Source organism: Takifugu flavidus, chromosome 6 (assembly GCF_003711565.1).
Source record: "Takifugu flavidus isolate HTHZ2018 chromosome 6, ASM371156v2, whole genome shotgun sequence".
Lineage (NCBI taxonomy): Eukaryota > Metazoa > Chordata > Actinopteri > Tetraodontiformes > Tetraodontidae > Takifugu > Takifugu flavidus.
In genome coordinates, this window is record NC_079525.1 from 13,209,559 (window position 1) to 13,223,407 (window position 13,849).

The 13,849-nt window shown below is 45.1% G+C and overlaps 4 protein-coding genes across 5 annotated transcripts in view; all 4 read left to right on the forward strand.

The window, feature by feature from the left end:
* Positions 1-100: 100 nt before the first annotated feature.
* On the forward strand, positions 101-2,225 carry odam (odontogenic, ameloblast associated). The gene is made up of 9 exons (XM_057036433.1): positions 101-382; positions 471-506; positions 595-642; positions 714-920; positions 1,015-1,071; positions 1,150-1,269; positions 1,784-1,816; positions 1,889-1,951; positions 2,046-2,225. The coding sequence occupies exons 1-9, from the start codon at positions 323-325 to the stop codon at positions 2,079-2,081; spliced, it is 660 nt and encodes a 219-aa protein (XP_056892413.1). The 5' UTR covers positions 101-322; the 3' UTR covers positions 2,082-2,225.
* Positions 2,226-4,479: 2,254 nt separating this feature from the next.
* Positions 4,480-8,570, forward strand: LOC130527647 (E3 ubiquitin-protein ligase HUWE1-like). The gene is made up of 5 exons (XM_057036336.1): positions 4,480-4,574; positions 4,649-4,710; positions 4,795-4,851; positions 4,952-5,064; positions 8,271-8,570. The coding sequence occupies exons 2-5, from the start codon at positions 4,657-4,659 to the stop codon at positions 8,371-8,373; spliced, it is 327 nt and encodes a 108-aa protein (XP_056892316.1). The 5' UTR covers positions 4,480-4,574; positions 4,649-4,656; the 3' UTR covers positions 8,374-8,570.
* A 674-nt stretch (positions 8,571-9,244) lies between these two features.
* Positions 9,245-10,305, forward strand: LOC130527715 (integrator complex subunit 2 homolog). 2 transcript variants are annotated; one of them, XM_057036426.1, is made up of 4 exons: positions 9,245-9,505; positions 9,584-9,657; positions 9,729-9,803; positions 9,884-10,305. In XM_057036426.1, exons 2-4 carry the CDS (start codon positions 9,601-9,603, stop codon positions 10,118-10,120), a joined length of 369 nt encoding a protein of 122 aa, XP_056892406.1. In that variant the 5' UTR covers positions 9,245-9,505; positions 9,584-9,600; the 3' UTR covers positions 10,121-10,305. The 2 variants fall into 2 exon arrangements, with proteins under 2 accessions (XP_056892406.1, XP_056892405.1); XM_057036425.1 differs by having other exon boundaries at positions 9,262-9,505; positions 9,881-10,305.
* Positions 10,306-13,204: 2,899 nt separating this feature from the next.
* LOC130527842 (uncharacterized) overlaps positions 13,205-13,849 on the forward strand; it is a 4,770-nt gene continuing 4,125 nt past the window's right edge. Inside the window, exons 1-3 of the mRNA XM_057036620.1 lie at positions 13,205-13,603; positions 13,673-13,735; positions 13,819-13,849. The exon at positions 13,819-13,849 is cut by the window's right edge and continues 2,125 nt beyond it. The gene's annotated coding sequence lies outside the window, so the exon portion shown is untranslated. The remainder of the gene's footprint in view (positions 13,604-13,672; positions 13,736-13,818) is intronic.

Below are 13,849 nucleotides of genomic sequence, written 5' to 3' on the forward strand. Positions count from 1 at the left end.
ACCCCTGACACAATGTCTGACCAAGAGCTTTTTTGGCCCATGTGACACAGCCAAAGATTCTTTATTCTTTCAAGACGGCCACACGCTGCTCAGAGACGTGACCTGTGCCTAATGACACACTCACCTGTCCGGTGTTGTGTCTGAGTGTCAGGACGGGTGTCTGTCAGAGGCTGGGCGTCCCTGAGGGACAGGATTTAAAAGGCAGGTGGACACGAAGGGGACACAGACAGGAATTGCAGAGGCAGAGAGGCAGTAAATACCTATTTTGCTGCCATTTGTGCCACTGACGCTATTAACAAAGGTTTGTGGACTGCAGGATATCATGGAGCTCCAGACCGTCATTCTGCTGCTCTGTCTGCTCAAGACGAGCATCACTCTTCCGGTACAGTGGCACTTGTGACCTGCTAACAAAAATATCTGTCATATCTACTAAAATGACTCAAATGTCTGACTCAAAATTCCCCTCTCAGGTGCAGATTGGAATCCTTGCCAGCAACAGCAACGAGGTAAAAAAGAAAAAAGAAAAACGTGACGAGGAAATCAAAGATTTCCCCTGAGGCTTCTTCCTTCAGCGCAATCTTATTGTTTGTTTAGGTCCTGAGGCTGAATGGACTGACTCTGGCAGCGCTTGGACAAACACAGGCAGGTTCTTCAACACCCATAACGGCTCTTAAACACCAACCTGAGACTGAACCGGAGCCTTTAATCCACAGGCGTCGTCCATCTTAACACAGCTGATGCTACAGCAGCCTGAGCTGCTGCTGAACTGGAATCCACAGCTGGTGGCTCCCTTCAATCCCCAGTTCTTCCCCAATCAGGCCAGTCAGCTTACACCAGTTCTCCTACCTAATGGTCAAGAGCAGCAGCCACAGGACCCAAATGCTGCTAATGGCCCTCAATCACCCCTAAATCCTGTCCAGGTACCAAAAACAGCACAGGTTTGACATGGTTATTCATTCATTTACATGTGATTACTGTAAATTGAGTATAATCCTTGTTTGGAAAATCCTCTAGATGTTCCCACAGTTCCAGTACCCAGCGTATGGATTCCCTCATTTGCCTGGACAACAGGTGCACGCCAAGAGCGAATATCTCCATTGATTGCGTATTTTTTTCAGCAAAGACTTACAGAGATCCCGTCCCCTGCAGGGTTTTGGGTATTTCATGCCTCCTTATGGCTACCCTCAGCAGAGGAGCACTGCATTGTTGCCCCCAAACAACGGACAGAATTTGGAGAGGGCAACGCAGAGACCACAGCTCCCTCTGCAGGTCAGATGAGAGAAGACAGTTCTCCACCTTTCGAGTGTTAGATTTCTGCAGTTTTATAAACCAGTAAAATATTAACATATAATTGGCAGTTTTGTACATCGTGTTTGTTTTGTTGAGATTTCTGAATAAGAACGGGAGTAAGATAACCATCAATTATCCCACAGCTGGGAAATTTGCAGCATTCCTGCAGCACAAAGTCACACAAATGACATTAGAAGAGCAGAATGGAACAAAAGAGGGCAAATGTAACTGATCTTGGTTAGTGCTCATATAAGTAGGTGATTTTTTTTCGCTGTATAAGGATTTTATTGCATTGCACTGAATTATGTTGTTATGTCATACGAGCAAAGCAACTAAAAGAACAACTGAAATCTCTTGTTTTTATCAGACACATTTCCCCAGATGCTTTTTTGTAAGACTTCCTGTAGGTTTTTGGCTGCCACAGGTTGCCGTCACATATACAGTGTAAAATATAATGTCTTCCTTAATGCTTTGGCTATATTTCCTGTTTTAGCAGTCCTCCCAGTCTAAGGTCCAACCGGAAAAGGTGAGCCTGTTGACTGTTAAACGCTACAAATTAATGCTCTGTTTTTAAAATTCTACCTGTTTGGGAACACAGACAGAGCCTACGACCATTTTACCCCACCCACGTGGCGATGCGTCCGGCCCTGGGGTGGATGAGGTGGGGCTTTTCTTATCTATGATCCTTTCATCAGCGTCTTTTTGGGTGAAAACATCACATTTCTCGGTTTAATTGATTCTTGTTTCCCCACCAGGCTCAATCCAACTTCCCGTTCCTATTCGAGCCGTAGACGTCGGCTGGGAAATGTTATTCAGAAGCTTAAATGCTCAAAACTCTTCTGAAAACTGCCGGGTTCTGCGACTCTAGGAATTTCTTTGCACTCCTGTTATATCAGAAGGGAAAATCTCAACCAAATAAATGTTTAATTTGAAAAAAAAAACTTGCTTTCATGAGGTTTGTTGTGGCATGTGAAAATTTTAGATCACAATCATCAGAATGGTGATCCAGAAGATTCTTTCACCACATGCAGGTGATCTCAAGGGGACGTCTGTGGTTTGCCTGTGGAAATTTGTGGCAATTTCTTTTCAGATTTTTCCTTACGGCAAAAACAGTATGACGATGATGTCACCTTTTCTAAGTTTTTAAATAAGTCAAAGCACCTTTAGCATTAGGAAAATGTCCTCCCTACCGAACGTATCAAAGGCAATCAAATAAGATTACGCTTGACAACATTTTAACCTCGTTTGGTGTAAAATCAGAGACGTTCTCTTTATGAAAAGAAGTGGAATATTACGTAAAGTGACACCTGCACTATTACATTGATCCATCCTCTCACTGCAGGGTGCACAGGTTTGTTACAGCCACCTGGGCACCTGCTTGGTAACACCTGCAGCCAATCAGCCCATCAGTGGATGGAGCTCAACTCCTTCAGGCTTGTGGACGTGGTCCAGACAACTTTCTGAAGATCAAAGCAGTGTCAGAATGGGGACGAAAGGGGATTTAAGTGACTTTGAATGTGACTTGTTGCTGGTATCAGACAGAGTGGTCTGAGTGTTTCAGAAAATGCTGATCTACTGGGATGTTCTCTGGGATTTATAGCGAATGGCCTGGAAAAGAGAAAATATCCCGTCGGGCAGTTGTGTGGACAAAAATGTGTTGTTGATGTGAGAGGTTGGAGGCGAATGGACAGACTGATTCCACATGATAGAGAGGCAACAGTAGCTGAATTAATGCAGTTCTGAAAGCAAAATGAGGTCCAACCTATTACTTTAAACTATTAATTTGAAATAACCCTGACAGAAATATCATGTTGCCCTCATCAACATTGCGTCATCTTCTAAGAAAAGCGTGTTCACCCAACCCAACACAGGTTAGAACAAACCTGCAGAAGGCCTACCTCCCTCATCAGCCCTGTGATTAACAATGTTGAAATATTACACAGCCCCAACACACAGGGAAGCAGGTGTGTGTTTTATTTTCAGAAACACACATAATAAAGATGGAAGATGTTACGGTATAACTAGTAGGATACCAGATGATCCAACTTTCAGGGATCTGAGGGTTATTATTGATTTACCATTATCAAAATTCCCTCACGATATTGCAGAATTGTGCTTAATCAATGTGAGAGGTGCAAAGATAAGGGATGGAATCGCGCCCCCTACTGGTTTAAATCATAATGACACGAGGCATTCCTGTGCAGGAATAGGATCTTACTCGATTGACTATAATCTAATAAACCAAACCACTGGATCCAGAAGTTGACTAATAAGATTGACGAAAGATTTGTTTGATGTCATCCATTAATGTTAATGCCCAATGTCATTAAAGTGAAATACCAAAAGCTGGAGGATTATGGATAATATATGAAAATCTTTGATGATGTGATCCCTAAAGATACGAGTGCACTACCTTTAAAGCCTTCAGCTGACCACACTCTGTTTATCAGGGTTTAGTGGGAACTTGAAATCACTTCTCACACCCAGTTGCATCACAAAACAAAGGCTGACAAATATTTCAGCTCATCCATTATTTATAGCGACGGCAGCTGCCAGCAAGTGATCTCATATTAATTATGAAGTAAACAGATAAAACAATACTCTCTGACACACATGCAGGGTGAGAAATGGTTTCAAGAGCGTGAAAACACACACATACTCACATTTCTGTCTTTGTGTGGACTTTTGCAGACAAAACACAACTTCTTACCCTTTAGCCTGGTTCATGCTTCCGGTGGGGGGGGTGAGAGGGTATTGCACAGCAAACACGGCCACGTTGTGGGCAGGCACGAGCATATTAAAGCCTTTACCCCGACCATCACAGCTAAACCCCTAACCCTAACCTAGACCAAGTCTAACCTCAACCTTAGAAGCATGTCTTTACCCTCAGTCCTGTTTTGAGGACCAGCAGAATGGTCCCACTTTGTCTTCATGTCCTCAGTTAATTAGCAGAATGCGGATGTTGGCGCCCCTTATGCAACTTATGTGAGAACACACACACACACACACACACACACACACACACACACTTGGAAGGGTTTAAATGGATAAGTCAGTATTGGTATTGTGAGCTTTAGTTCCAGATGGGGTTTCTTCTGTCTTAATCAACCACACCTGGAACTCTCTGAGTAAAAGCTGACCTGATATTTCACAACCAGGCTGCCCGCTGTCAAGGTAAACATCCGTCCTCTACACATCTATATAAACCTCAATGTTCAGGACAGCAGCAGCATCTTCTCTCAGTTCTTTTCAAACCAGCCTGCAGAGCTTGTGACCACTTCCATGTAACTAGAACTTTCTTCCTTGGTGTTCTTTTGGAGGTTCCTGGTATCTCACTGTCTTTGTTCTTGTCTTGCAGCTGTAACCATGCTGAAGGTGTTTGTGCTCCTCTGCCTCCTGAGTCTCACTCTGGCTGAACCTGTAAGTGCAACATGGTCGTACAGACGCCATTTGAGTCAATGAGGGAATATTAAACGTGCAACTTTTGGGACTGTCTCCATCCAGATGGCCCGCAAGCGACTCGCTCGTTCAGACTCCAACTCTGGTTCAGGATCGAACGAGGTGAGCTCCTCTTTAACAATTTGACATTTTTCACGACTAAAAGGTGCTGAAGTGCTGTAAATTGAAATTAAAATGTCTTTTTTTCCCCTGTTTCTTAAAGCGTACGACCGCCACCACCACAGCTGCAACAACCACAACAGCTGCAGGTTCTACTACAGCTGCAACTACAGTGGCGCCGAATCAGCAGCAGCTGCTACTGCAGCTGCTGTTGCAGCTGCTGCAGCAGGCTTCTGGGTAGATGTCAACATCTGCAGCATCTGCTACAACCTCTGTGGAACAATATTAACCATTAATCAGTCGGAGTAATACGTTTTCCTGTGGCGGCTGTTGTTTTCTGTTGGCTGTTAATCACTGTAGCTTTAGCAGAAATGTGGACCTGTTTTATAATCATACATGTTTCCTCTCTCTCTTAAATAAAACCTAAATTTAAAGCTTTATCTTCTTTAGCTTCTTATTCAGAAGCTTAAATACTCAAAACTCTTCTGAAAACTGCAGAGTTCTGCGACTCTAGGAATTTCTTTGCACTCCTGTTATATCAGAAGGGAAAATCTCAACCAAATAAATGTATTATTTGAAAAAAAAACTTGCTTTCATGAGGTTTGTTGTGGCACGTGAAAATTTTAGATCACAATCATCAGAATGGTGATCCAGAAGATTCTTTCACCACATGCAGGTGATCTCAAGGGGACGTCTGTGGTTTGCCTGTGGAAATTTGTGGCAATTTCTTTTCAGATTTTTCCTTACGGCAAAAACAGTATGGCGATGATGTCACCTTTTCTAAGTTTTTAAATAAGTCAAAGCACCTTTAGCATTAGGAAAATGTCCTCCCTACCGAATGTATCAAAGGCAATCAAATAAGATTACGCTTGACAACATTTTAACCTCGTTTGGTGTAAAATCAGAGACGTTCTCTTTATGAAAAGAAGTGGAATATTACGTAAAGTGACACCTGCACTATTACATTGATCCATCCTCTCACTGCAGGGTGCACAGGTTTGTTACAGCCACCTGGGCACCTGCTTGGTAACACCTGCAGCCAATCAGCCCATCAGTGGATGCAGCTCAACTCCTTCAGGCTTGTGGACGTGGTCCAGACAACTTTCTGAAGATCAAAGCAGCGTCAGAATGGGGACGAAAGGGGATTTAAGTGACTTTGAATGTGACTTGTTGCTGGTCTGAGTGTTTCAGAAAATGCTGATCTACTGGGACGTTCTCTGGGATTTATAGCGAATGGCCTGGAAAAGAGAAAATATCCCGTCGGGCAGTTGTGTGGACAAAAATGTGTTGTTGATGTGAGAGGTTGGAGGCGAATGGACAGACTGATTCCACATGATAGAGAGGCAACAGTAGCTGAATTAATGCAGTTCTGAAAGCAAAATGAGGTCCAACCTATTACTTTAAATTATTAATTTGAAATAACCCTGACAGAAATATCACGTTGCCCTCATCAACATTGCGTCATCTTCTAAGAAAAGCGTGTTCACCCAACCCAACACAGGTTAGAACAAACCTGCAGAAGGCCTACCTCCCTCATCAGCCCTGTGATTAACAATGTTGAAATATTACACAGCCCCAACACACAGGGAAGCAGGTGTGTGTTTTATTTTCAGAAACACACATAATAAAGATGGAAGATGCAACAGCGTTGGAGTTACGGTATAACTAGTAGGATACCAGATGATCCAACTTTCAGGGATCTGAGGGTTATTATTGATTTACCATTATCAAAATTCCCTCACGATATTGCAGAATTGTGCTTAATCAATGTGAGAGGTGCAAAGATAAGGGATGGAATCGCGCCCCCTACTGGTTTAAATCATAATGACACGAGGCATTCCTGTGCAGGAATAGGATCTTACTCGATTGACTATAATCCAATAAATCAAACCACTGGATCCAGAAGTTGACTAATAAGATTGACGAAAGATTTGTTTGATGTCATCCATTAATGTTAATGCCCAATGTCATTAAAGTGAAATACCAAAAGCTGGAGGATTATGGATAATATATGAAAATCTTTGATGATGTGATCCCTAAAGATACGAGTGCACTACCTTTAAAGCAGTGATGTAACTGTCTGCCTTCAGCTGACCACACTCTGTTTATCAGGGTTTAGTGGGAACTTGAAATCACTTCTCACACCCAGTTGCATCACAAAAAAAGGCTGACAAATATTTCAGCTCATCCATTATTTATAGCGACGGCAGCTGCCAGCAAGTGATCTCATATTAATTATGAAGTAAACAGATAAAACAATACTCTCTGACACACATGCAGGGTGAGAAATGGCTTCAAGAGCGTGAAAACACACACATACTCACATTTCTGTCTTTGTATGGACTTTTGCAGACAAAACACAACTTCTTACCCTTTAGCCTGGTTCATGCTTCCGGTGGGGGGTTGAGAGGGTATTGCACAGCAAACACGGACACGACCACTTTGTGGGCAGGCACGAGCATATTAAAGCCTTTACCCCGACCATCACAGCTAAACCCCTAACCCTAACCTAGACCAAGTCTAACCTCAACCTTAGAAGCATGTCTTTACCCTCAGTCCTGTTTTGAGGACCAGCAGAATGGTCCCACTTTGTCTTCATGTCCTCAGTTAATTAGCAGAATGCGGATGTTCGCGCCCCTTATGCAACTTATGTGAGAACACACACACACACACACACACACACACACACACACACACACACCACACACACACACACTTGGAAGGGTTTAAATGGATAAGTCAGTATTGGTATTGTGAGCTTTAGTTCCAGATGCGGTTTCTTCTGTCTTAATCAACCACACCTGGAACTCTCTGAGTAAAAGCTGACCTGATATTTCACAACCAGGCTGCCCGCTGTCAAGGTAAACATCCGTCCTCTACACATCTATATAAACCTCAATGTTCAGGACAGCAGCAGCATCTTCTCAGTTCTTTTCAAACCAGCCTGCAGAGCTTGTGACCACTTCCATGTAACTAGAACTTTCTTCCTTGGTGTTCTTTTGGAGGTTCCTGGTATCTCACTGTCTTTGTTCTTGTCTTGCAGCTGTAACCATGCTGAAGGTGTTTGTGCTCCTCTGCCTCCTGAGTCTCACTCTGGCTGAACCTGTAAGTGCAACATGGGCGTACAGACGCCATTTGAGTCAATGAGGGAATATTAAACATGCAACTTTTGGGACTGTCTCCATCCAGATGGCCCGCAAGCGACTCGCTCGTTCAGACTCCAACTCTGGTTCAGGATCGAACGAGGTGAGCTCCTCTTTAACAATTTGACATTTTCCACGACTAAAAGGTGCTGAAGTGCTGTAAATTGAAATTAAAATGTCTTTTTTTTCCCCGGTTTCTTAAAGCGTACGACCGCCACCAACAGCTGCAACAACCACAACAGCTGCAGGTTCTACTACAGCTGCAACTACAGTGGCGCCGAATCCGCTGCTGCTGCAGCTGCTACTGCAGCAGCCACAGCTGCTACAGCTGCTACTGCAGCAACCACAGCTGCTACAGCTTCTGCTGCAGGCTTCTGGGTAGATGTCAACATCTGCAGCATCTGCTACAACCTCTGCGGAACAATATTAACCATAAATCAGTCATAGTAATATGTTTTCCTGTGGTGGCTGTTGTTTTCTGTTGGCTGTTAATCACTGTAGCTTTAGCAGAAATGTGGACCTGTTTCGTAATCATACATGTTTCCTCTCTCTCTTAAATAAAACCTAAATTTAAAGCTTTATCTTCTGGTGTGTGCAGTCAATGTGCATAAAAAAACATGCACCCCATGTTTAGAAGACCATTTTCCTTTTGTTTTACGCATTTTTCTGTTTTAAACTCACGCAAAGCTCCTGCTGACTATGAGTTCTTCCTACATTTCACAAAAATGAGGGTTCTCCAGATCGGAGCCAATAGGCCAACCCGCCAAGGGAAAAGTAGGAGAATGATGTTCAAGCATATTTTATAGAGAAACAAAATAGTAAATTCCTCAACTCAGCTGACCACTATGGCGTCTAGACATGAAACCGGTTTGAAATCGTTGCTGTGTCTGAAACCCGAAGAAGCCCATTCACGTGATGAGCCGACAGATTCTTGATGAACACACAAAAATACAAATACAGCAAGACCACGAGACCACAGAGCTTCAACAACACGAGTCGAAGTTTAGCAACGCTGGAGGTGCAACGCGAAATTCTTCCCATGCGGTCCCCCTCGTACAGGTGGCGACCAAAAAAACCCCTAAAACATGGCGGCTCAGGTTCAGGGGCGAGATGAAGCGTGCGCAATGCTCCACACCCGCTCATGGCCTCATATATAGCATATCATATCATAGCAAATTAGCATCTGCATTAACGGAGTCTTGAAAAAATAAACAAAAACGGTGGTCAGCACAGTGGCCTGATGGGAAAAATGTTCTGGGCCTGTCTGTGTGGAGCGTGCACGTTCTCCTTTGCCACACTCCTCAGGCGTGTCCTGGATAATTGCGCAGCCCACCAAATGTACCACCTCAAACCGTTCCAGTGGCAGATTTCCTAATAATTGATATTCCCAAAACAGTGCAGCGGGCTGACAGGGGGGTTGCCTGGGAGTATAAAAGTGATGGTGGAGGAGCAGCGCAGCAACAAGGCCCTCGACGTCTGCTGTAGGACCATCTGCCGCTCCTGAAGCCCTGAAGGCGAGTGAATTTTCCCTCTCTGCCATCGCCAGCGCTGCCGTGTCTGATGTGTTGTCCTTGTCTGTTGTCCCCTGGCAGGTCTGACCGCCGCCGCCATGCTGAGAGTGACGCTGCTGCTCGGGCTCCTGCTGAGCTGCGCCCTGGCTCACCCTGTGAGTGAGATCTTTGTGGCAGCAGCAGCAGCAGCAGCATGGGGCCACCACTAACTCTCTGTCTCCTGCAGATGGGCCAGGCGCTGAAGCGGTTCGCTCGCTCCGAATCCAGCTCTGACTCAAACTCCGGCTCTGACTCCAACGAGGTGACCCACCTTTTTTCCTTCTTTCAGAGTCGCACCTGCAACTCTGCAGCATTTGTGCTGACGCTTCTAAATTTTAGCAGCGAGGAGGCAGCAGGCCGACCGGCACCCCGTCCCAGTTGTCTCCACAACAGGTTCAGCAGTTGATGCAACTCCTCATAAACATCCTGCAGGCTAACAATGCCGCCGCCACCACCGCCGCCGCCACCACCACGGCTGCCACCACCACAGCTGCCACCACCACGGCTGCCATCACCACGGCAGCCACCACTGCAGCTGCCACAACCACCGCTGCCACCACTGCCGCAGCTACAACCTAAATATGAAACCTGTATTATACAACAGGATTCTTTTACTTTTCAAATGCACGATATTGGTGCATTTTAGTCAAATATTATCCTTTTGTGCCTTTCGAAATACTTTCTGCTCTTTGTGGTTACTAACTTTTGGTTTATCTCCTCATAGTTCTGGGCTACTGTGGTTTTATACAATAAAAAAAACTTGTTTGACACATGATGTGTTTGTGTTGTTGATGTTGGTTAAATTTATTTGTCTACTGAAACAGATATAGGCAGTAAAACAATCTAAAACTCTTATGAAGACAGATGATTAATGTGTCTTCTATTGACACTGAATAATACTGGATTACATTTGCAAAATATGACGTGAAACAAAAGTTTCAATTATTTCTGAAAATCCCCCCTGCAGGTCAGTTCTTAATAAAAGTGTAAAGATGACAAATAGAAAACTTGATGGGGGGGGGGTAGTGTAGGGTGGAAGGACAGAAAGAGGAGAGGAACAGACACATGCGTGCTAATACAAAATATCACTGCAGATACAAAACTGAACAGTTCAGTGAGGTCAGAGGTCAAGGTTAAACTATGGAGAGGAGAGGAGAGGAGAGGAGAGGAGAGGAGAGGAGAAGGAGAGGAGAGGAGAGGAGAGGAGAGGGGTGTTGGAGCACCTGAAAAATCTGAACCTGATGGAGGACAAATATGTGATCTAAGATTGTTCAGCAGGATCTATTCGATTGGGAGTGTACGATTCATTCAGTGAGCTCAAACGTGCACGAAGCCTTTCACCTCCTCAATGCTCCTTAGCTAATACTAATTAGCCCCCAAGTAATTGCCCACATCCTCCCTCCCCCTGACTGGACAGATTATGTCCTCTTGATTTAAGTTTTCAACATGGAGCTGCCGTTCCATCAGAGCTTCTCAACTCCCACTTGAAAAACCAATTTTCCCCTTAATTTGTTCAATGTTCCAGGCCACATTTCCCAGGGGATGGAGCTCATTCTGAGGTGTGAGCTGACGTGGGGAAGATCATCAAATCCCAAATGCTGCATAGAGATTTTAAACCCCAGTAAATCTGTGAACTTAGACCAGTGAGCCGGCTGAAGCCTCTCAGCCTCTGGCTTCAAGTCCTGGCGACTGACAACGCAGGTCCGTCTTTTGCAACCTGTTGATGCACACATCCTGGGACCAACCAATGTATCCCATCATCCTTTGCACAGGGGCAACAACCCATGATGGTAATTACAAATGTCTACCTATTGGGGTAATCATTGAGGTGTTGTCCTACTCCCTCCTCAACCCCTCCCTCCACTAATTCGGATGCGGCGTTTGACTTTGCGAAACCTGTAAATCTCTAAAAGACAGAGCGGATCAACGCCTGTTTTTTCTCCCAGGTGGGATTCAGATGGATCACCACTGATTTCCTCACCGTCCAAAGTTGCAGAAGAGGATCGGCTGCAGTTTCCCAATAAGTGGACGCGCCGCTGCTGTATAAAAGAAGAGCTCGGCATCAGTCGGAGCAAACTACAACCTCCCTCCGCAACTACAACTACAACTACAACCTCCCTCCTGAAGGTTGGAGTCGGGATTTTTGAGTATTTCTTTTGGGTCGGGGGGGTGGGGGGGTGCTGATGTTTTAAAGATTCTGTCGTCTGATGGTGTTTTCTCCTTCTCCATAGGTGTTGTCATAGGAACCATGCTGAAGACGGTCTTTGTCCTTGGATGCCTCCTGAGCCTCGCTCTGGCCCAGCCTGTAAGGAGCTAAATTCTTTTCAGCATCGATGTCACGTTTCACTCGTAAAGCTTTTAAGAAAGAGAAAAATGAACTTGATCTGCTTCGTCTATCATCAGATGGCGATGGCGCCCAGAAGGGTCGCTCGTTCATCATCTGAATCCAACTCTGGCTCCAATGAGGTGAGAACTTTGCTGTCTGTTGCTGTCCAGGCCTGTAGCACCCTAACATTCATCTCTCCCCTCAGAACAACGGCGCCACCGTGGCGCCAACACAGAATCCACAGGTAATCATCAACCAGCTGCTCGCCCTCCTCAACGCACTGCTGACCGCCACCACCACCACCGCCGCCACCACCACCACGATGGCCACCACCACATCGGCCACCACCGCCACATCGGCCACCACCGCCGGCGTCACTGCTGGTTAATAACATCCGAAGCTCCGCGCTTGGATCCGACCTGAGCGAATGGCGTTTAAAAACGCCTCGTCGGGGCAGCAGAGCAGTTTAAATTCAGGCAGACGTGTCGATTTAAAGCTTGTATTTTCTGTTCCGTCTCCAAGAATAAACATCACTGAGGCAAAACATCCCTTCATTCTGTCTTTTGTCTACCAGAATTTGCTTTTCTTCTTAAATCACGACAAAATCACCATTTTTTTTGGTTCACTTGGTTTTATCGTCTCCACTGTTGGACATTTACCCGACATGAAATGTGTGTTAACCTGAAAGCGTCTCGCCCCATCAATGTTCCTCAAACAGAACAAAGAAACATGTTTTCTCACCGCTCCATCACACACACACACACACACACACACACACACACACACACACACCACACACACACACACACACACACACACACACATGCAACCAAAGAACATTCCCAACTTTCTATCAGTCCCAATAGCTGGAATCATTATATTTTCATCATGATGTATTTAGTCTGCATTTTTATTCTACGAGAAGGTCGACCTTGAGGCCACTTTTCCACGCAGGGGCACACGAAGCAGCACTAAATCAGCAGAGCAGCATTCAAGACGGTGCTTTGCTGTCTGTCACACAGGAAGAGGAACATGGTTAATGTCTCTCAATAGAGCTGAGAGTCCCAGCGGGGTTGTAACGACCAGAACCGCAGGGTTCTATACGTTCTTAATAACCGCTCTGTCATCCCTCTCCAGCAATAAATCTCTTAATCTTCAGCAGGTTGTGAAATTCAACGGCTGGCGTGAGCAGCACTTGGAGAAGGTTGAGCAACCTTTGTTTTCTGGGTGGCTGACTCTCAGCAGCTGGCATCGGGGTTTCACAACACACATCAAACACCAACCATACAGCCAACAGAACAAAAGGTTCACAGTTATTGTGATGCTCCGAGGACGAGGGATCCGTGTCGAAATGTGGAATTCTTCATGCCTTATCAGCTGTGAGTCAGCTAAGGCCTGAAGTCGGTCTGGATCATTGACAGGATGTGGGCCAACAGTCTACAGTTGGGAAATCCAAACACATCCACGCCTGTTGCTTCTTGGGAGCCGCCGACCACATGAAAGCAGAACACCTTTGGAGTGGAAGAGCTATGTGGGCTGTTTAAAAGCCAATGGGGTTTCCAACAGGGAGCGGCTCATAGTTTACGTGCACGAGCTTAATGTCGTCTTCTTTTTAGGCTGTTTCCACTGAACGGTGGTAGCACGCTGCTCTGACTGTCAGCGGTGAGTTTCAGATCCAAGTGAGCAAGATGTTGTTCCTTCTGATGGTTCTCTGCTTGATCACATCTCCCGTCACCGTAAGTACAGAAAAAGACAAGAGATGAATCGAACCTGAACGCATTTGAACATTCCGTTTTCTTTTACAGTGCTCTAGTAGTGAATCCGACAGTGACTCTTCTGACTCCAGCGGTGCCTCTGATAGCAATGAGGTAAGAATTTAACCCTCTTTCATATATTCACAGTCAGTTTACAAAAAAAAACAACAACTAATTTTATATATTTTATTTATCAGAATGTGAGTCCAGACCCAAATCAAAATTGCT